The 23,601-nt window shown below is 42.3% G+C and overlaps 1 protein-coding gene across 2 annotated transcripts in view; it reads left to right on the top strand.

Moving 5' to 3' along the window:
• PSD3 (pleckstrin and Sec7 domain containing 3) overlaps positions 1 to 23,601 on the top strand; it is a 444,727-nt gene that overhangs the window by 135,323 nt on the left and 285,803 nt on the right. For both annotated transcript variants that reach the window (XM_040417899.1, XM_040417898.1), the window contains 2 exons: positions 3,548 to 3,606; positions 22,343 to 22,432. In XM_040417899.1, the coding sequence (XP_040273833.1) occupies positions 3,548 to 3,606; positions 22,343 to 22,432 (149 nt within the window). The remainder of the gene's footprint in view (positions 1 to 3,547; positions 3,607 to 22,342; positions 22,433 to 23,601) is intronic.

Below are 23,601 nucleotides of genomic sequence, written 5' to 3'. Positions count from 1 at the left end.
CCGAGACCGTGATCCGTGTATCCTGTCCGTCAAAAAAATATGACCTGTCCTATTTTTTTGACGGACAACGGTTCACGGACCCATTCAAGTCAATGGGTCCGTGAAAGAACACGGATGCACACAAGATTGGCATCCGTGTCCGTGATCCGTGGCCGTAGGTTACTTTAATACAGACGGATGCGAAGATCCGTCTGCATAAAAGCTTTTTCAGAGCTGTGTTTTCACTTCGTGAAAACTCAGATCTGACAGTATATTCTAACACAGAGGCGTTCCCATGGTGATGGGGACGCTTCAGGTTAGAATATACTAAAAGAACTGTGTACATGACTGCCCCCTGCTGCCTGGCAGGTGCTGCCAGGCAGCAGGGGGCAGCCCCCCCCCTGTAGTTAACACATTGGTGGCCAGTGCGATTGAGTACATTGGTGGCAGCGGAGAGTACCGATCGGTGGCAGCGGAGAGTACCGATCGGAGTCCCAGTTTAATCGCTGGGGCTCCGATCGGTAACCATGGCAACCAGGACGCTACTGCAGTCCCGGTTGCCATGGTTACTTAGCAATTTGTAGAAGCATTATACTTACCTGCGAGCTGCGATGTCTGCGTCCGGCCGGGAGCTCCTCCTACTGGTAAGTGACAGGTCATTAAGCAATGCGCCGCACAGACCTGTCACTTACCAGTAGGAGGAGCTCCCGGCCGGACGCAGACATCGCAGCTCGCAGGTAAGTATAATGCTTCTTCAAATTGCTAAGTAACCATGGCAACCGGGACTGCAGTAGCGTCCTGGTTGCCATGGTTACCGATCGGAGCCCCAGCGATTAAACTGGGACTCCGATCGGTACTCTCCGCTGCCACCAATGATAGGGAGGGAGATTTTAATTAGGAGGGGGAGGGAGGGGAGAGGGCCCACTGGCCACCAACGAGTTAACTACAGGGGAGGGAGGGGGGCCGGCCGCACTGGCCACCAACGAGTTAACTACAGGGGAGGGAGGGAGGGGGGCCGGCCGCACTGGACAACAGAGTTAACTACAGGGGAGGGGGGCCCACTGGCCACCAATGAGTTAACTACAGGGGAGGGAGGGGGGGCCACTGGCCACCAATGAGTTAACTACAGGGGAGGGAGGGGGGGGGCGGCCGCACTGGCCACCAATGTGTTAACTACGGGGGGGGGGGGCTTCCCCCTGCTGCCTGGCAGCACCTGCCAGGCAGCAGGGGGCAGTCATGTGCACAGTTCTTTTAGTATAGTCTAACCTGAAGCGTCCAAATCACCATGGGAACGCCTCTGTGTTAGAATATACTGTCGGATTTGAGTTTCACGATCTAACTCCTATCAGACAGTATATTCTAACATAGAGGCGTTCCCATGGTGATGGGGACGCTTCAAGTTAAAATATACCATCGGATTGGAGAAAACTCAGATCCTATGGTATATTAACTCCTGACTTTACAGTGAAAGTCAATGGGGGACGGATCCGTTTGCAATTGCACCATATTGTGTCAACATCAAACGGATCCGTCCCCATTGACTTGCATTGTAATTCAGGAAGGATCCGTTTGGCTCCGCACGTCCGTGGATCCTCCAAAAATCAAGGAAGACCCACGGACGAAAAAATTGTCACGGAAAAACGGAACCCGTTTTTGCGGACCGCAAAAAAATACGGTCATGTGCATGAGGCCTTACTGTGTAGTGCATGGAATGTAAAGGTCAGAATACATGTGACCCTACTGTATATAGCACAATAAATGCTATGGACACTTTTGGATCAGTTTTGTCATTTAATTGCATGTATTTTGGGCTAAAAGGATTTTTTTTTTTTAATTTTAGACATTTGAGGGGTCATTTATTATCCAGAAATGTGCTTATATTAGGCGTATTTCTGGTGCAGATTACGGTGCAATGGTTAGTTGCACTGCTATCTGTGACTTCTCCCCGCTCGCGGCAAGTCTAAAAAAAATGGGCAGGGAAGGAGACGGGCTGGTAGGCGTAGAAAATGGTCTAAATGTAAGCCAGCTAGCCGGTCTTAAAAAAATTACCCCCCCCCCCCCTAGCTTCTGCATCATGGATGTATTTTAATACACAACAGCTGCAGAATGCCATTCACTAGCAAATCCATCAGACTGGCTGTCTATGACAGCTCATTCTCCAGGGCCTCCCTCTCCTCTTTAGAATGATCTTCTAAGCTGATTTATAACTAAATCAAGAACCAATGTTCAATAGACATAGGCTGCAGAAGCCAAATGGCCAAAATTATAATAAAAAAAACTATTATAAAAAGATGACCGGTGGCAAATTTGATCTAAAGCTAAATCCATAGCCTTTAAATATATAAATGCCGCACATTAACAGGAATGTATAATTATAAAAGATGTGATCAATAACAAATGAGTTAAAGGGGCTTTCTGAAATTCTGATATTGATGACCCCACCGAGCTGTTTGTGGAGGCCGTGGCACTTCTTTCAGTATCCCCCAAAAGTTCATTAAAAATATTTACACTTTATTATTATTTTTTTTTTGCACTTTTCCACTGTAACAAGGCCATCCATAGGAGCCCTAGTTACTGGGAAAAAACATCCTGTGGTGGCACGTATCACAGGCAGAGCTGATCTGGGTCTGCTAAGACCTGTCAACTCTGCTATACCCGAGATAACTGGGATCATGTGAGTCCTTGGTTGTCTCTGTTGGGAACCTGTCCTGCTCCTGTTAAATTTCAAGAGCGTCATTGCAGTGGTGCCCAAAGTGCTGCTGTAGACTAGGGACCTGCACTTTCCACTGTCGAAAGACATTAACGTTTAATGAGGGGTTTCCATTTTCCTTTGCTTGTTTAGAAAAGTTGTGGTTCACTATAAAAATGCCTGCTGTAATAGCGTCCATTTATTTTTCACTGTGTGGCACATCACTGGTAAAGGTAGATACTTTAATTGGTTTCACCCCACTGATGTAAGGTTAAATGGTTTCCAGGGGCAGACATGGTAGTAGAGGGCTCCTGTGCAAAAATAGAATCTGGGCCTCTTGTCTGTTTAACTTATTAAGAGTGAAGGGCTAATTTTAGTGCTTATTGTCCCTTACTGTGACTTTCTAGTCTACCCTTTATCTAATGGATAAAAATCTATTAGTAGATTTTAGCCACTGGAACCTTGGTCCCCATTTATATAGTGGTGGGTCCCCCCCATTACCTCTTGGGCTTTTGTAAGGCACCAGTGGCACGTCTCCCCCTGTCCAGGGGTGATCTGATCTATGGTTCATAACAGGGGTCAGCAACCTCTGGCACTCCAGCTGTGGTGAAACTACAAGTCCCAACATGCTCCATTCACTTCTATAGGAGTTCAAACAGAAGCCAAGCAAGTATGCATGCTGGGAGTCGTAGTTTCACCACAGCTAGAGTGCCAGAGGTTGCTGATCCTTGGTTTATAATAATCAAATAATCTAGAACGCAGTCAAGTACAATAAATGTAAATGAGATCTTTTTTATTGTGTTTTACTCACTTATGTTTAGCATTTTTGTACAAGTGCATATTTCTACAGTAACATGTACATATTTCAATGTTTTGTAGACGACATCCACTGTCTTACCTGTGCAATTATGCTTCTCAATACTGATCTGCATGGACATGTAAGTATTTCCATGATTTATACATCACTCTCGCTTCCAGCATGACAGTCGTTATTCTTCGGACTCGAGGCAAACACATACAGTAGTGTCAGCTGCTTGTTTAGTGTCTAAAGAATATCTGCATTGCACTTGGAATGTAGGACAGCAGATATGGAAATGTCTGAGCTCACTCAAACACTAGAAAACTAGAAGGCTAAAGAGGACCTGGAACCTTTCCTGACATGTGTCTTTTAGTAACTACTTGCATTCCCCATGTAATACAAATTACAGTCTGACATTATCCACTCTGTGCTGCCAGTGTCAGACCATGCAGAGACACACCCCCAGTTGGTAACACCCATCTGGATCTTCATTGCAAACTGCTAGCAAATAATTAATAATTCAACTTTTAGCAGGAATAATAAACACATTATGAAACATAGATTTAGAAGAATAGATGCTCCAGAAATGTTATCGCATTGGGAATGCAAGTAATTACTAAAAAGACATGTCAGGAGAGGCGATAGGTCCTCTTTTAAATGGGTTGGCCATTAAAAGGGTCACTAACTTTTCACAAAACTTTTGATATGTTAAAGACCTATGTCATAGATCTCTAGAACAAGAGGAAAGAAGCACATGCATATAATAGTCTCTCTAATTGCTGCCAAAGACAGAATCGAGACCGGCCCATAGACTATTATTGAGCCTGTCTCGTGCAGCAAGGAGAGAGCGTGCGATATGCATGTGCTTCTCTCCCTTCGTTTTAGGGATTGGTGGTGGTCGCATCACTCAAACCCCCACTGATCTCAAGGAAATAGTATGCGAAGTCCAGCTCTCAGGTGGTAGTCCTTAATTAGCCTTCTCAAGCACAGACCACAGTGGATTATTGTTGCCCCTTCTGTGGCCCCACTGACCTTAACCTTTGATATGTCTCTATGACATCAAAAGTTTTATGAAAAGTTAGTGACCCTTAAAAAAATTGTTATAACAAGTCTGATGATCCCTGAGACCTCCACTTATTAAAGGAGTTGGAGTTTTAGTGTTTTACTCTCTATTTAACTGAAACTCCCACTTGTTTAGATGGTGACAATGCGTGACTACTTATGTACTAAGAAAGATGAACAGTATCCCTCTGTTCCTGAAAGACTTAAATAGGTTATCTGGCTTCTAAATTTTTTTTTTCCACCTCCTGGTCCCATCTCAACACACAAGAAATAACTGCTCATCCAGCCACTAAGGGGCGTAACTACCAAAGCGGCAGACCATGCGACTGCTATGGGGCCCAGAGCAAGAGAGGGGTCCAGTCTAGTTAGGATTATGTCCTCTTTGACTGGAGGTGAAAACTAGGTCAGGAACAACTTTTAGCAAATGAAGCAGTGGATAAAATGGTCCAAGGGTCATTTGAAAAGGGTTTAGGCAGAAACCCTTCTGTCCTGTGTGGGGGGGGGGGGCTGGTTTGATCCTTGCTATGGGGCCCTTACTTCTCTATGTACGCCACTGCAACCACTGGTTGAGACAGGTGACCACTGACCAGTAATTGATTGAGTGGGCATTTCCTACATGTAGAGAGGGACCAGGAAAGAAACCAGCTGGGGACCTTAAAAGCGTTGGAGCGGGAGTGTTAGGGAAACGGTGAGTACTACTTAGGGAGAATTCACATCACTGTTATTTTTCCATTCTTCTGATCTATCAGAAGAACACAAAAATAAAGAAAGAATAGATCCTGTAAAAAAAAAAAAGAAAAAGAAAAAAAGGTTCCTGTGTAGGGATGAGCGAATTGACTTCGGATGGAACATCCAAAGTCGATTCGATAAAACTTTGTTTCAATCCTGTACGGGGCTAGCGCTCTGTACAGTATTAGCTCCAATGAGCTGAAGTTATTACTTCGTGAAGTCTCACGAGACATTGTGTAATAACTTTATAAATTGATTTCTACGGTAAAAAAATAGGGATGAGTGAATTTCATGTTATAAAATTTGTTTGCGCTTCGTTTGGTAAAAGCAGAATTGCGTTATGGATTCCGTTACCACGGACCATAATGCAATTCTATGATGGAATGTATAACGGAAAGTCTTTAGAGGTATTCCGTTATACATTCCATCATAATAGAAGTCTATGGCCTGCATAACAGATCCGTCCCGTTTCCGTTATTCAGGAGATGACTCCCCGCATAACGGAAACGGGACGGATCCGTTTTGCAGCCCATAGACTTCTATTATGATGGAATGTATAACGGAATGCCTCTAAAGGCATTCCGTTATACATTCCGTCATAGAATTGCGTTATGGTCCGTGGTAACAGAATCCATAACGCAATTATGCTTTTACCACCAAACGAAGTGCAAACTAATTTCAAAATATAAAATTCGCTCATCTCTAGTAAAAAAAACTATTTCCCGAGCTCGAGTTCGGTTTCAAGGTACCATTAAGAACCGAACCCGATTTTGTTTTTTTTACCAAGTGTTTTTTTACAGTAGAAATCTATTTAGGAAGTTATTACGTGAAGTAATAACTTCAGCTCATGGGTGCTAATACATTCTAATACTGTACGGAGCACTCAGTATTGAAACAAAGTTTTATGCGAATCGACTTTGGATGTTTCATCCGAAGTAGATTTGCTCATCCCTGATCCTGTGCATCAATTATGCACATTTGGCATCCGTTTGAGCCATTTCCGTTTGCGATCCAATTTTTAGACGGGAAAAAAAGTATTGCGTGCAGGGCTTTTTTGTTTGTCTATTTTAATATTTTATGTAAGTCTTAACTATTTTCAGTGGCTGGACAACCCCTTTTAAAGGGTTGAATCACAATTTTTAGACACATTTGATTGACATGAATTATTTTCTGAAAAAGAAATACTACTGATGTATGATCAGTTTCTTATTCATCTTTGTGTTACGATAGAATGTATTGGTGTGGGCTGTAAATGTCAGTAGGACAAATAGTGATATATACAGTACATCTGCGCAGTCTATATAACTTTACCAATGAACATGCTTGTCAAAAATTATTAAGTAGGATGAACTACTAAATAAACTTGTGAATAAATGTAAGGAAAAGTAGCAGAACATAAAGCAAACTTGTAAGACACATGGCTGGGAAACAGAGGCCATCAAAATATCTCTAATTCTGGTTTTACCATAAATCCATGGGGCAGATTTACTAAGACTAGTATTTCAAGCACATGCTTTGTAATAAATGTATCTCATGTTCAGCTGTCCGTTCAGCACAAACTGAAATCAGGTTTCTGGCATAATGATGATAAATGTATCAAGCGGAAGAGGCTCTGCACCATTTTTCCAATTATCACCAAGTTTTTTGCAAAAGTGTAAAATCCCAAAAAGTCACACGTTTTTTGCTCAAAATGCCTGTTTAAAAAATTTTATACACCAAAAAAGTGGTGTACAGCTTTGAGAAATTCCCCTACATTGTACCATCTTCACATTTTCTTTTTAATTTTTTTCCCACAAGCTGGCTGCTGCATTTTCAATATAAGGGTAACTCCTTATCATGAGAGAAGTGGTCTCTACGTGGTGAACATGTCTTCATGCATCTCTCATAGCATTTTTAACTTATTTCCATTTTTTTTCTTTCTTAATCATTCGTACATATATAATACAGTGGAAAAAATACAAGATACTGTAAATCAACTAATTTGGTATCTTACTTTTTTCTTTATGCTCATGGTTGTCTTTTCGGACTTCCTGTGTTACTTATAATCTCTAGGTGGTAAGTTGAATATTTTTATATCTTGTATGTATGTTTTCCATACATAACATAATTCATTATTTCATACAATAAGATGTAACCTATATCATTGACAAAATAAATAAATAATGCACCTAGATAGAAATGTCAGGTTGCTGCAAAACTCGGCAGGCAGATATGTAAATGATTACAGGTGTGGGTTTGATTGGACACTGAGGCATAAAAAGTGCTTCCCCGCTGCCCTATAAAAAGGTTCTTAGAGGCTACTTTTGGGTAGTTTTCCTGCTGGTGAGATTGAGTGTGTCGTAGAGCATGCCTGGCAGTCAACAAAGACATTTTGACAGACTTTGAGATGTGGCACATCATCAAGTCGTTTGATCTACTGACAGTCAGGATCAGCTCCCACAGTTTAGTTGTCCACTATCCGAGAAATTTGCTGCTTCAGCACCCATTACATGTTCTGCCATTGACAGCCAGACACTGTCACGTTTGTTTGCAGCGGTGTCACGCATGAGAGGCCTGTAACCATTTTGTCTTTAGCAACAAACCCAGGTTCTGTTTGGGATCCCACACTGGTCGGGTCTCAGTTTTGAGGCCTTGTGGTGAGTGCTTCTGTGGAGCAACACTGCTCAAACTCCTGGTGTGTTGATCTAGGGAACCATCACATATTATTATTTATTTGATAGAGCCATTAATTCTGTACGCTGTACATCAAGAAAGGGTTACACATACATAAAATAAATAATACAAATATGATAAGAATGAAATTGTTAACAGACCGGTACAGATGGGGAAGAGGACCATGCCCATGAGAGCTTACAATCCACAAGTGAAGGGGAAGGACACAGTAGGTGAGGGTAAAAGCCTTTCATTTGGTTGTATGGTGGCAACATGCTCATTGTAGGTGGTAGGCTTTCTTGAAGAGGTGGGTTTTCATGGTGCTTTTGAAGGTTTTGATGTTGAGGGAGAATCTGATGTGTTGGGGTAGTGAGTTCCAGAGTATGGGAGATGCACGTAAGAAATCTTGTCAACAACTTTGTGAAGAACAGACGAGAGGAGAAAAAAAAAAAGAAGTCCTGTGAGGTTATGGAGATAACCTGTGGGTATGTATTGTGAAAGCAGGTGACAGATGTAAGAAGGGGCAGGTTGTGGATGACCTTAAATGTAGTTGTTAGTATTTGAAACTGAAATCGCTGGGCAATGGGGAGCCAGTGAAGAGATTGGCAGAGAGGAGAAATGAGGGGAGAGGTGGATTAGGCTACTTTTACACTAGCGTTTTCAATTCCGCTATTGAGATCCGTCATAGGATCTCAATAGCGGAAGAAAACACTTCAGTTTTGTCCCCATTCGTTGTCAATGGGGACAAAACTGAATGAAACGGAATGCTCCAAAATGCATTCCGTTACATTTGGTTCCGCTCCAATCACGGACAGAATAGCGCTGTAAGCAGCGTTTTTCTGTCCACGATGTGGTGCGGAGCAAGACTGATCTGTCCTGACACACAATGTAAGTCAACGGGAACGCTAATGTGAAAGTAGCCTTAGCCGGGCAGCAGAGCTGAGGATAGATTGGAGGGGAGCTGGATAGGAGGCCACAAGGTAGGATGTTGCAGTAGTCTAGGTGGGAGATTGAGGGCATACACTAGCATTTTAGTTGACTCAGGGCTGAGGAAGGAACGAATACGAGAGATGTTCTTGAGTTGAAAGCGGCAGGTGGAGGTGAGGGTTTTTATGTGTGGCTTGAAGGACAGGGCAGAATCAAATGTTATCCCCAGGCCGTGACCTGTGAGACCTGAGGAAGCATGGTGCTATTAACGGTAATGGATACGTTGGGTAGGGAGGCTGAGTGACATGGAGGAAAGATGATGGATTCAGTTTTCTCCATGTTTAGTTTTAAGAAGCAGGAGGTTACAAATGAAGATATTGCTGATGGAGTAGCGGCGCAAGTGCAGAGGCTCTGCTTCCACTACTGAAGCAACAACTGTGCATGCTCTGCTAAACTTCACATAATCTAAAGGTACTCATGTACGTTAGTCGTGAATTGATCAAACGGGCGATTTTCACCAAAATGGTTGCCAGGGTGAAATTTAACAACGAACCACAGATGTGTTGTACAGCGGCTGTGCTTGGTATTGCAGCTCATCCCCATTGACTTGAATAGGGATCAGCTGCTACTAGGCCATGTGACCGATACGGTGACGTCACATGGCCTAGGAAGAGACTGCAGCGCTCAAGGAGCGCCAGCCTCTTCAAGGGTGCCATGTGTTGGATCCCCACTAGTCGGATATTCATGACCTATCCAGACGATAGGCCATTGATATAAATTCCTGGATAACTCCTTTAACCATTATACTATTAAATAAAACTCTGTATGCCAGATTTTATATTTTAAATAATAGAGCTCAAGCTTCAAGCGACGATGAATGGAGATTTTATGTTTTTAATATTTTTTTTGTCAGCACATTGGACTGCATGGTTTATTTTTCCCTGCTGTGCACAGTAATTACAGACTCGGGCAGCTCTGTTTTCCTCTTAGGATGAAGTTGTCAGCAGTTTTTGCTATCTGAATTAATGATACTTGTGGCCTTATGGGAGAGAGCTGTACCCCCTACACAGACCGAGGCTGAAAGCGTCTGCGTATATAGAAAGACAAAGAAACAGCTTGCCTTTTTCTGCATCTCAAACACTGCCATGCAGAGGTGGCATTCTGTAGCCGTGATTGAAGCGTAAGAGACGCACAGTTAATTATGCACATCATATTCTGTTTCTAGGGATTGTGTCTCGTTATGATATGACTGCTGCCGGCAGATGTCACTTCTAGGCCAATTTGTTTGTTAGCTGCACGGGAGAGCTCGGAGCACGCTCATTAAGACGAATGTGCAGATGACTGGAGGAAGGTGTAAGATGATTAAGGTGGTAACCTGCTGTCAGGGACTCCAGTCACAGTCTTCATCAATTCATAAAAACTTGGAGCTGGCTTTGTAACATTTTCAATACATACAAGATATGGATGAGCATATTTCTGATGTCATGTCAATCAGGAGCAGTAAATCCATGAGCTTTCTCTGCTTTATCCTAAGCTAAAGCGGTATCTCTTACTACCATCTTAAGATCCATTACTTCTCATAGCTGACCACTTGAGGGCAGCAGTGTTCTATAGCACATTACATGAATAAAAAAAACTATAAAAAAGTGCTATTTTTTTAAGGGTGCTCAAGATATTTGTAAAATGATTTTATGTTTTCGTGGACAGTTGGCTCATAAACCTAGTGCTCCAGAATGTTCTAAGCTATATGCATCCCTAGGAAGGATAAATGATGGATATTATAATCTGCACCTGGGCTGCTTTTCTGCATTAGAGGACAATCTTACAGCTTGCTTTTGTTAGACTTTTTTTTGTTTTTTTGTCTTTTGATTGGATTATATAAGGATCTGACACGATGAAACTAGGGAAGAGTGAATTTCGGATCCGTTTTGCAGGCCATAGACTTCTAAAGGCATTCCGTTATCCATTCCTTCATAGAATTGCGTTATGGTCCGTAACGCAATTCTGCTTTTACCACCAAACGAAGCGCAAACTAATTTCAAAATATGAAATTTGCTCATCTCTAGATGACACCTAAATTTGTTATCCGCTTTAGTTTTTTGCGACCGCTCATGAGACTGCATTATAGTAATTGATTTTAAAATGCTAAAAGCGCATCCATTACAGTATCTAGAGAAAATTTATGTATCTATTAATCATAAAATTGCCTATCCTTTAAAGATCATTTCCATTTATTAAAAAAGACTGTAAATAAAACTACTATTGTATAGTATTAATCAACACTTTAATTGTGACATTATAGGATAATCATCATGCTTGGCCTACTGCCGACCAAGAAATATTGCTTCTATTCTTTATATTCATAGAGAGATGCCTGTTCCCTTGTAGGCACCTGCTGTTCCTCAACCTGTCCAAGAGCTATGGTAAACATCTGTAGAGCAGTAGTTAAAAGGGTTTTCCAAGACTTTACAACTGATGGTCTATCCTCAGGATAGATCATCAATAACTGATAAGCAACTGAGCTTCTAGGAGCAATGGGGGCGTTGCCGTTACTCCTAGACTCTCTGCTCTCTCTGCAACTGCCAAGCCTCTCTACTTTGATTGACAGAGTCAGGCAGTGAAAACGTGATCACACCTGGCCCTGTGAATCAAAGTGCAGTGGGTGTGGCAGTTGCAAAGAGTGCTGAACCTCTAGGTGTAACGGCCGCTCCCCCATTGCACCTAGAGGCTAATTTGCATACATTTAAACATAGTTTTTCTCAGCAGTGCGGGCACATACAGTCCTGATCAAAAGTTTAAGACCACTTGGAAAATGGCTCATATTTTTCATTGTTGGATCTTAACAAGGTTCCAAGTAGAGCTTCAACATGCAACAAGAAGAAATGAGAGTGAGACCAAACATTTTTTGAGCATTCAATTAATTGAAAATATCGATTAAACTGAAACAGGCTGTTTTTCAGCTGATCCAAATTTTAGGACCACATGCCTTTTAAAAGGCCAAATCTGTGCAAAGATGTGGATTCATTGTCATTTTCTGTCAGGTATTCACACGTTGTGATGGCAAAGGCAAAATAAATCTCCCTTTTTGAACACGTGGTCGGGTTGTTCAACTGCATAAGCAGGGTCTCTCACAGCGCGCCATCGCTGCTGAGGTGGGACGCAGTAAGACAGTCATTTGGAATTTCTTAAATGATCCTGAGGGTTATGGAACAAAAAAGTCAAGTGGAAGACCCCAAAAAATTTCATCAGCACTGAGCCGGAGGATCCAATTGGCTGTCCGTCAAGACACTGGAAGATCCTTGACCCAAATTAAGGCCCTTACTGTTGCTGACTGCAGCCCCATAACAATCAGACGGCATCTGAGACTGAAGGGCTTCAAAAACAAAAAACGTCTTGAAAGACCTCGTCTCCTTGAACGCCATAGAACTGCTCGTTTGGACTTTGCAAGAGAGCATGTAACGGGGTGCTGAGGGCACACTCGGTCTCCGATTATCCGCAGACCTGCTGCTTAGCTTCGGGAGCGAGGATCTGTGTTTGACCTCGTTCCCAGGGCAGCTTTGCTAGCTGGGAGGCTTCCTGCTCCTAGGTCTGCCTTGAGCGCCGAGCTGATCACTCGGTGCTCGACTGGTCGGTCTGTCGGTCATGTGACGCTGGCCACGTCACATGACCCTCACTCCCCACTATAAATACAGGCAGCCTACTGGCCACAGGTTGCCTGTTAATTTAGGTTCCTGGCAGTTGTTGGATACCTGTGTACTTACCTGATCCTGTTCCCTGACGATCCTTTGCCTGCTCCTCCTGTACTGCGCATCCTTCCTGGTATATTGACCTTGGCTTCCACCTGACTATTCTTTGCGGACTCCTTTGGTACTTCTCGACTCTCCTGGTATTTATGACCCCCGGCTTCTCCTGACCTTTCTTTGCTTATCCCTCTGTACTGCGTTGTCCTCTTGGTTTTGACCCGGTCCATTCACTATCCGTTATTTGTCTTGTCTGTCCTTCCCGCATGTATACTAAGTTAGGGACTGCCGTCCAGTTGTCTCCTGTCATCAGGAATCGTGAGGCAAGTAGGCAGGGTGAGGGTGGAGCGCAGTGGTCACTATCCTCCCCCCTGTGTGTGTGTGTACGTGACCGTTACAGAGCATCAAACATGGGACATTCAAAGGTGGAAGAAAGTTTTATTCTCTGTTGAGAATTTTTTTTACCTTGATGGTCCTGATGGTTTCCAACGTTACTGGCATGACAAGCAGATCCCACCTGAGATGTTTTCTACGTGCCACAGTGGAGGGGGCGCTATAATGGTCTAGGGTGCTTTTTCCTTCAGTGGAACAATGGAGCTTCAGGAAGTGCAGGGGCGTAAAACGGCCGCTGGCTATTTCCAGATGTTGCAGAGAACATTCCTCATGACTGAGGGCCCTCGTCTGTGTGGTAACGACTGGGTTTTTCAACAGGACAACGCTACAGTACACAATGCCCGCAGGACAAGGGACTTCTTCCAGGAGAATAACATCACTCTTTTGGCCCATCCTGCGTGTTCCCCTGATCTAAATCCAATTGAGAACCTTTGGGGATGGATGGCAAGGGAAATTTACAAAAATGGACAATAGTTCCAGACAGTAGATGGCCTTCGTGCGGCCGTCTTTACCACTTGGAAAAATGTTACCACTCACCTCATGGAAACGCTTGCATCAAGCATGCCGAAACGAATTTTGGAAGTGATAAACAATAATGGCGGAGCTGCTCATTACTGAGTTCATGTTTGGAAGTTGGATTTCTGTTTTGGGGGGGTTTAGTCTTTTTTTGGAGGTGTGGTCCTAAACTTTTGATCAGCTGAAAAACAGCCTGTTTCAGTTTATTCGTTGTTTTCATTAAATTGAATGCTCAAAAAATGTTTGGTCTCACTCCCATTTCTTCTTGTTGCATGTTGAAGCTCTACTTGGAACCTTGTTAAGATTTTATGCCATTTTTCAAGTGGTCTTAAACTTTTGATCACGACTGTGTGTATGTATGTATGTGTGTGTGTATGTATATATGTATATATATATATATATATATATATATATATATATATATATATATATATATATAAATAATGTTTACAGTATAAGTGCTGGGAGGTGTGTATATCCCACCCAGATACCTCAGCTGGGTGAGATAACTGAAATCCAAAAAACTGCAGTGGTTTCAGCAAAGTGTAGTTTGCTGAGACAGTTTTGTCTAGATGTTGTTCTGGGCTGGATTTCATGTGGACTGGGGGATAGATTTGGTAGAGGGATCTGCCAGTCCACACCCTTCCACTACATGTATTGTCTTTTGCCGGAGGTGATCGCAGGTGAGGTCTGCTGCTGTTATCAAGAAGGGATAAAACAACCCTCTGTTTATGACTGAAAGGCTGAGGAAGCCTGAGAGGCTCTGTGTGGTGTCAGCCAGGATGGCTGAGGAGCCACGAAGCTTTGTAAAGCCTAAAGTTTGGGGGGCTCAGCGACGCCTACGGAAAGAGGGTCGCACTGTCAGAGTCACGAGGACTTCTGGACCATCTCCTCCCAGGGTGCTGGTATGGTCACAGTCTGGAGGCTGCTGGATCGTATATGGCTGAGGAAGCCGGATCTAATCCTGTGTATGAACGGTGCTCTATAGGTGAGGTAGAGACAACGTGTGTATTAGGTAGAGCCCAGACGAACAGGTGTTTATTTTCGATGTTTATGTTTGTGATGGTGCTGAAGTGCCAGAATAAAGCACCTTTTGGGCTTGAACCCTATTGTCAGAGGAGAAGTCTGTGATTGCGACCCCCTACGAGAGAACGATCCCTTACAATATACAATCACCTAAAGAATTATTAGGAACACCTTTTCTATTTCTCATTAATGCAATTATCTAGTCAACCAATCACATGGCAGTTGCTTCAATGCATTTAGGGGTGTGGTCCTGGTCAAGACAATCTCCTGAACTCCAAACTGAATGTCAGAATGGGAAAGAAAGGTGATTTAAGCAATTTTGAGCGTGGCATGGTTGTTGGTGCCAGACGGGCCGGTCTGAGTATTTCACAATCTGCTCAGTTACCTGGATTTTCACGCACAACCATTTCTAGGGCTTACAAAGAATGGTGTGAAAAGGGATAAACATCCCGTATGCGGCAGTCCTGTGGGCAAAAATGCCTTGTGAATGCTAGAGGTCAGAGGAGAATGGGCCGACTGATTCAAGCTGATAGAAGAGCAACGTTGACTGAAATAACCACTCGTTACAACCGAGGTAGGCAGCAAAGCATTTGTGAAGCCACAACACGCACAACCTTGAGGAGGATGGGCTACAACAGCAGAAGACCCCACCAGGTACCACTCATCTCCACTACAAATAGAAAAAAGAGGCTACAATTTGCACGAGCTCACCAAAATTGGACTGTTGAAGACTGGAAAAATGTTGCCTGGTCTGATGAGTCTCGATTTCTGTTGAGACATTCAAATGGTAGAGTCCGAATTTGGTTTAAACAGAATGAGAACATGTATCCATCCTCTGCTGGCTACTTCCAGCAGGATAATGCACCATGTCACAAAGCTCGAATCATTTCAAATTGGTTTCTTGAACATGACAATGAGTTCACTGTACTAAAATGGCCCCCACAGTCACCAGATCTCAACCCAATAGAGCATCTTTGGGATGTGGTGGAACGGGAGCTTTGTGCCCTGGATGTGCATCCCTCAAATCTCCATCAACTGCAAGATGCTATCCTATCAATATGGGCCAACATTTCTAAAGAATGCTATCAGCATCAGCACCCTGTTGAATCAATGCCACGTAGAATTAAGGCAGTTCTGAAGGCAAAAGGGGGTCCAACACCGTATTAGTATGGTGTTCCTAATAATTCTTTAGGTGAGTATATTATTGTATCGCTAGAGATAAATAAAATGATGTTTACCCTTAATATCTGTACTTTAATAAAAATTTGATTTGCCAACAGTCGTGTCAATTAAATGACCTTACTGCATCAAGTAAATTTTCTTGTGGTGAAGACTCAGCTGCTATCCAACAGGTTTAATTATAGGCATCTTGAGAACACAAGTCATGCAGCAGTAACAAAACAAATTATCAAGGTGCCTTCTATAGCAACTTGATTGGCCTGTTGTCAGAGAAAATAATTAGTGATTACCGGAAAAAAATGACATCCTGGATGCTTTAAGAAGATGAGGCAGTAACCCCCTTTGGCTTTCACCAGAATAAAAATTGCTTCATTAATAGACCATAGTAAAGAAATAAAAAGTCTAGGGGCCAGATTTATCATGACTCTGACAGCTCACTCCACTTTAACATATGGCTAAAGTCAGTTTTAGCCAAGTCAGATTTATGATCGGCCCTTTAAGACTGTAATAAATGTGGTTTGACGGTAGCAGTTTATCTGTCAGTAAGCAGCTTTACAAAAGTCGCACGTCCTTACGAAAAAGTCGCACGTCCTTACGAAAAAGTCGCACGTCCTTACGAAAAAGTCGCACGTTTTTATGAAAAAGTCTCATAAGATAAGCATGGTCCTCACTGGAGTGAAATTGCAACTTTTTTGCGACTTTTTTGCGACTTTTTAAATAGTCCCAATAGTAAATCTGTCTAGAGATTCATTTACATAAGAAAACACGCCCACTTTCAGAAAACTGGCGAGCATAGTGCAGAGGAGAAAAAAGTCGCAAATTTGTGCGCAGTTTTAGCGTTTGGGACTTTTTTTGGGACTTTTTCACTCCATTATTCTGACCTGAGCTAATGATATATCTGGCCCTAGGTCTATAACTGTAGATTATACCACAAATGCATAACACGTAACAAAAATATACAAATTACTATATTTCTACTGCAATACAGTAGTAGGTAGAAACCATGTTAGTGTCACTACTGGAGATGTGGGCCCACTTGGTCAATGGATTTGTCATAGAGCTAAAGCGGGGGCAGAATTTATGGAACTGTGAGTTCTCCACCTACAACCACTGTAAAGGGGGTATTTACTTTCCTACAGGAAATCCCTTGGTCTGTTAGCAATCATGATCCATGGAAGCAGGCAGGAGCAAAAGTCAAGGCTGGCAGAAATTTAGTTGTAAGCTAAGGTCGGGCAGGCAGCAGATGGGAGAACATATTAAGGAAAATGAGCGCTAGACAAACCAAAAGGATCTTGTTGATCAAGGATCCTTATACAGCCTTGGGTAAATTTGGTTTTGGTTGGAGTCAGGGACAGTTGGCTCTCTTAGGATGAAAGCTTAGCACCACAATGCAGGGGATGAGCGTCGGCTGGAAGCAGGAAGGCGGGCACCTTTGTAGGCAAGACGTCGTATTGTTAAAGTTAGGATCATCTTTCCAGGCTAGTGCATGTCCTTAGTATGACAACTTACAGCTTTCCATCCAATCTGGTTGTTGCAGGTTGCAGAAATTACCTATTAGTAATTAAGTCTTGTATTTAAAGGGAGACTGTCAGCAGTTGTGTCTGCTTTTACAGAGAGAGCAGTGTAAACATACCTGCAATAATGATAATGCAGGTTGCATGAGAGGGAAATATAAATTTTAAGTCCCCATTGTTGTGATAGCAAGTGCCCAGAAGGAGGTCCACTCCATTCATGTGTAGTGCCTTGAGTAGGACTCTGGACATGTGCTGGGGGATCGAAATCTGAATTTCTTGGTCATGAACATCACACTTCTGTCGTCATCACCTTAGTATAGTATAAAGTACTTTCTTCAAACACAGGGACACTTGGGTCCATTTATATACATAGCAGTTGAATAGTTGGTTAGGTATGGTTTATTGAACAGGGTCACCATACAGTAATCTCCAGAGAGAATCCCTTTTTCTAATTAGTGTTGTGGTGGCTTTCATCTATAATTATTCTTTCTATGCTGTATTGGCGATATATACTTTTTGCAATAACTTACAATGCAAGCTGCAATTTAAACCATTGGACAGCAGAACCCTGACAAAGACTTTCAGACCATCTCAGACTCCCTATGGACACTGTTGCTTTGCTGCATTCCAATCATAAATCAGACAAATAATGCAGTTAAACATCCAATAGCCGATTTTAAAGGCACAAATTACGGCATTTAATCAGTAACAACTAAGAGAAATATAGAGCACGATCTAAATCAAGTACCAATGACAAAATTGTCGTCGTTAAGAAGTTTTAGTCTCATAAACATAGTGGTGATTGTTACCGGTCAGATTGCTAGCTCTTATCTGTTTGTATGAGGAGTTTTTTTCCCCATCATGTTGGCATTGATTTCATGGAGAGAAGGGGGTTACCTGTTGGGCACCTACCTTTTGTGAGCTTGAGACACTGGTCAGTACGAGTGGCTTCCTCTCTGGAGAATCAGGGTGGTATTACACTGTCCCATGTATGGGCACTACGAGCGCCAATGGATGATAAGTAGTGTTGAGCGAACTTGTGGTTTCAAGTTCTGCGTACAAGGTTCGGGTTATGGTCCGTGGTAGTGGAATTCATAGCGGAATTCTTAGATAACTAATGATAAGACATCCTTCAGCGCTTGTTTGTCCTGGACTGATTACAAAGACAGATGCAAACTGAATGCCAGAGGAATGACTGCTGCTTCAGTCATTCCTCACTCACTCTGCCGATAATCAGGTATCTTTTTATCCTGATGCAAGATGCCCGTAAGCTGACAACCATAAGCTGACTGACTGTTCGATTATGCGAGCCACTTATTGGGAACGAGCGTTCCTATGAACGCTTGTCCCTGATTATTGCCTCTAAAATCATGCAGTCTAATATGGGCTTCAGGTTCATCTAGGTTTTCCCGAGGGTATCAGATGACAAACTTATGTTGATCAGCTAATTACCTTGTGGGCTTCAATTGATAAAGAGAGTTGGTCTCGATGAGTCAAACCTTTAACTAAGGACTAAAGCTACTATGTTCTTTTTTAAGTGTCAGATTTATTTTGTTTAGTGACTAAATGTTATTGGGATGTATTGTCAGTAGCTAGTCGTGAAAAAGACTGGTATGAAGGATTCAGGACCTCCTATTCAACTTAGGCTACTTTCACACTTGTGTTCAGAGAGGATCCGTCTGCTGTCTGCACAGACGCATCCGCTCCTATAATGCAGACGTTTGGATCCGTTCAGAACGGATCCGTTTGCATTATAGCTTAGAAAAAATTCTAAGTGTGAAAGTTGTTCAGACGGATCCGTCCAGACTTTACATTGAAAGTCAATGGAGGACGGATCCGTTTGAAAATTGAGCCATATTGTGTCAACTTCAAACTGATCCGTCCCCATTGACTTACATTGTAAGTCTGGACGGATCCGTTTGCCTCCGCACAGCCAGGCGGACACCCGAACACTGCAAGCTGCGTTCGGGTGTCCGCCTGCTGAGCGGAGCGGAGGCTGAACGCTGCCAGACTGATGCATTCTGAGCGGATCCGCGTCCACTCAGAATGCATTGGGGCTGGACGGATGCGTTCGGGGCTGCCTGTGAGAGCCTTCAAACGGAGCTCACAAGTGGAGCCCCGAACGCTAGTAAGAAAGTAGCCTTAATGGGGTTTTCTGGGATTTTAATATTGATGACCTATCCTCAGGATAGGTCATAATTATCAGATGGGCGGGGGTCCGACACCACCATCGATCAGCTGGTTTAAGGCAATGCCATGGTCCGTGTGAGAACAGCCTTCCCCTGTTTGTTTTCCTGCTCGTCGTCGACATTGCAGCATTGAGCAAGTGCAATTACAAGCCATCCCATTCACTTCTAAGGGACAGCTCATAACTATACACTTAAATAGGAAGGAGCCATCCCATTAAAGTGAATGGGATGGCTTGTAATTATACCTGCTCACCGCTGCAATGTCGATGGCGAGCAGGTAAACAATGAAGAGAAGGCTGTGCTCGCATGGAGTGTGGCCTTCTCTTCCACCAGCTGATCGGCGGGGTGTCTGACCCCCACCGATCTGATATTGATGACCTATCCTTAGGGTATGTCATCAATATTAAAATCCTGGAAAACCCCTTTAAGAATATTCAATACCTATGATTAACCACTGTAAAATGGTAACGGACTTCTAGTGTGTGCAGTTCTGACCGCAGAATGGTGTTGAATGACTTTGGTTCTGTAGTACATTTAACAAGATTCTGTCATTTTCAGTAAAGAGTGACACAAGCCCCCAAATTCTGCAGTACAAGATGTGAAGGGTGAACGTGTCCTCATAAGTCATCTTCCTCTTTAGACGTTGATGTCTTTAGTTGAAACAACATGTTATATAGAAATTCTAACATTTTATATTAAATGAATGTATAGAATTGTGTTTTTGTCATGTTTGATAGTCAAAATAATTTAACTGTTATTTAGGCAATATTGTAAATTATAGCTGTGCAACGAGATTTATAAATCTATGCAGTTTATTGAACTCTGCTTTGACATACATTCTTGCCATGGCTATAAATAAGGATAATGCTATGTGAATTAGTATTGACTGAATTCATCAAGGAGGTGTGAGCTGTTCTTTATAGCAGGGAATGTTAACCTCTGAATATGTGGTGCATCTAACATAGCTAGTAGTATTACAACATCAGGAGATATCTTTTTTTTTTTTATGTGTTTATGTTGCCTGCCTCAGAATAGTATCACAATAGTAATTGGGTCCTTTCATGAACGTTCATTTATTGTATCAGTGCTAATGCCAAGCAGACAGTTATAAACTCTTAGCATAGCAAATAGCGCTTAGGGGGAGATTCATCACAATTGGCGCAAAGGAAAACTTGCCTAGGCTACTTGCACTTTCCCTTTCCGCTATTGAGATCCGTCATTGGATCTCAATAGCGGGGGGAAAACACTTCCATATTGTCTCTATTCCTTGTCAATGGGGACAAAACTGAAGTGAACAAAACGGAATGCTTCAAAATGCATTCTATTCCATTTGGTTGCGCTCCCATCGCAAGCAGTGTTTTTCTGTCCGCGATATGGTGTGGAGCAAGACACAATAGAAAACGGATCCGTCCCCCCATTGACTTTCAATGGAGTTCATGACGGATCCATCTTGGCTATGTTTTTTTATTTTTTACTATATAAATCTTTATTACTTTTTTACAACATTACAAAAATTGTTTAGTATTCAATTATTACATTTGTATGCAAAAATCCCAACCCCCTCCCTTTGCGTGCCGCTTGCTCCCTCTCAAAAAATGAGAAGGGAAAAAAATAAAAAAAAGTAATTCTTCTCTTCCCCACCTCCATCTTGGCTATGTTAAAGATAACACAACCGGATACATTCACGGTTGTATTATCGTAATGGAAGCGTTTATACTGATCCGTGATGGATCCAGCAAAAACGCTAGTGTGAAAGTAGCCTTAGTTGTCCATAGCAACCAATCGGATTCCACCTTTCATTTTTCTGAGCTGCTTTGGAAAATGAAAGGGTCAATCTGAATGGATGCCACGAGCAACTACGTCAGTTTTCCTTTGCACCAGTTTTGATAAATCTCCCACTTAGAGAGTTGGTGTTGTATGTTGTTAGAACTAGGGTATGGTATCACACTGACACGTCAAACAAGGAGCTTCCTTAGGTTAGTTTTGAGGCTAATTCAGGAATCTTAGAGAGTTGGTGTTGTATGTTGTTAGAACTAGGGTATGGTATCACACTGACACGTCAAGCAAGGCGCTTCCTTAGGTTAGTTTTGAGGCTAATTCAGGAATCTTAGAGAGTTGGTGTTGTATGTTGTTAGAACTAGGGTATGGTATCACACTGACACGTCAAGCAAGGCGCTTCCTTAGGTTAGTTTTGAGGCTAATTCAGGAATCTTAGAGAGTTGGTGTTGTATGTTGTTAGAACTAGGGTATGGTATCCCACTGACACGTCAAGCAAGGAGCTTCCTTAGGTTAGTTTTGAGGCTAATTCAGGAATCAGTGTTATTTTATCTCATCTCTCTGTACTTGATGAATGTTCCTTCCTGACAGATATGTTTTACCAAGCATAGCATTTTGGCACGTGTCACAGAACTGCAGTGTATCTAATGATTTATTACAGGCAAAGGTTTGATTAGTCAAGGCCAGGTCATCTGTCTTGTTCAGTGGCAAGCAACCATCTTGAAGAAGGGCGTGATAGTAATTTATAAAATTGCCATCACACAGGGACATCTCAAGGGGGGAAGAGATTGCTAAATTTTAATATTTAACAAGATGACCTACCATGTCCAAGTTTATGTATATCAGCTATGTCTTCCAGATGAGTATACCCCATCAGGGCAGCTGCTATAGCAGCAAATGACCTACTTCTCTTGCACTTCTGCACACTGCATGTACAAGGCATCACATCAATGTCTTCTTACATTTGTGTCTCATTGCACATCTTCTCACTGCATAAATGACTGTAATACCATTCATGTAAAAAGCAACGCTACAAAACATACTTCCCGCAATCTGTTTTATTGTATTTTTCCATATCATTGGTTCAGTCACATGGCAGGTTTATTTCTTTAATTAATTAATGTGGCTACAAGGAAATATATCATTGTAATGGTTAACCTTCCAATTTTCAGAATATCGGAAAGAAAATGAGCTGTCAGGAATTCATTGCCAATCTTCAAGGAGTGAATGAAGGCAAAGATTTCCCACGAGGGCTTCTCAAGGTCAGTCCTACTATTGTGGAAGTCCCATTTTAGCACTGTAATGGTTGCAGTATGATGTTACTATGCCATCCTGTCCTCATTATATAGCTTTTGATATCCATCCAAAAAAACGTTAGACATATTCTGCACCTATGATTATGTGTTCATTAGATTTTTGCAATAGTGACGTTGAATGTAAAGGCCAGTTGTCTCAATTGTCATCAGTCCTTACTCCTTTTGACTGAGGTGCTGAAACTGTGCATGAGAATAGTGTATCCCCATTTTGTGAAAAACTTTCTGTAATTATCAACCTGTCTAAAGAGCTGCCTCATTCTCCTCTGTGCTCTACTTGTCAGGGGTTATGATCCTGAAGAAGTTCTTCAGCTGAGTCTCTATAGGAATGGATTTCATGAGGAGACATAAAGTACAGAGAGGAGGGTAGGGATATAGATAATGAGCAGCAGCTTTTGTATGCAGTCTACATTACCACAGCCACACATTACCACAGTCTGTCCTCTCTGTACTTCATGTCTCCTCTTTAACTCCATTCCTACACAGATTTAGCTAATGATCCTCTCAGCTGTATTCAGGATCATAATTCCTGACAAGTAGGAGAGGAGGATGAGGCAGCTCTTTAGCTCAGTACTCTGAAGTAACTTGTCCTGTGTGATTAGGACAGGTTTTGTGTGTACTAATAGAGCGTTAGACATATTCACACACATATATACGCGAGTGTGAAAGTAGCCTAACTATGTATGAATCTATCAAAGGTCAATATAGAAATCTCTTTAAAATATAGACTGTCCTCAACATCTAGAGGAAGGAAGGTGTCTACGCCAACATAGTAGGGGGTTCAATCTGCCAAAGGAAGTTATTGTTAATTGTTCTAAGTTTTTCCTAATGATTGCTCCCCGGACAAAACAAGCTATTATAACTAATGAAAGGTATTTAGGAATATGTTTATAATAAAGTAATATTTAAAGGATAACTGTCACATTTAGACCCTAATTTCAATTTTCATATATGTAGTTACTAATAACATGATATTCCAGAATCCGTTACTATTAGACTGACTTGCCCCATATTTAATAAGATTCAGCCCTTAGCAACCAGTCTGCATAAAACTGCAATTTCACTATTCAGTTAAGATGGCCGCCACTGCCCTCACCCTGAGGCTAATCCCACCTGCC

This window comes from Bufo bufo, chromosome 2 (assembly GCF_905171765.1).
Source record: "Bufo bufo chromosome 2, aBufBuf1.1, whole genome shotgun sequence".
Classification (NCBI taxonomy): domain Eukaryota; kingdom Metazoa; phylum Chordata; class Amphibia; order Anura; family Bufonidae; genus Bufo; species Bufo bufo.
Note: the sequence above shows the minus strand (reverse complement) of the source record. Positions and strands in the feature narration are given on the sequence as shown.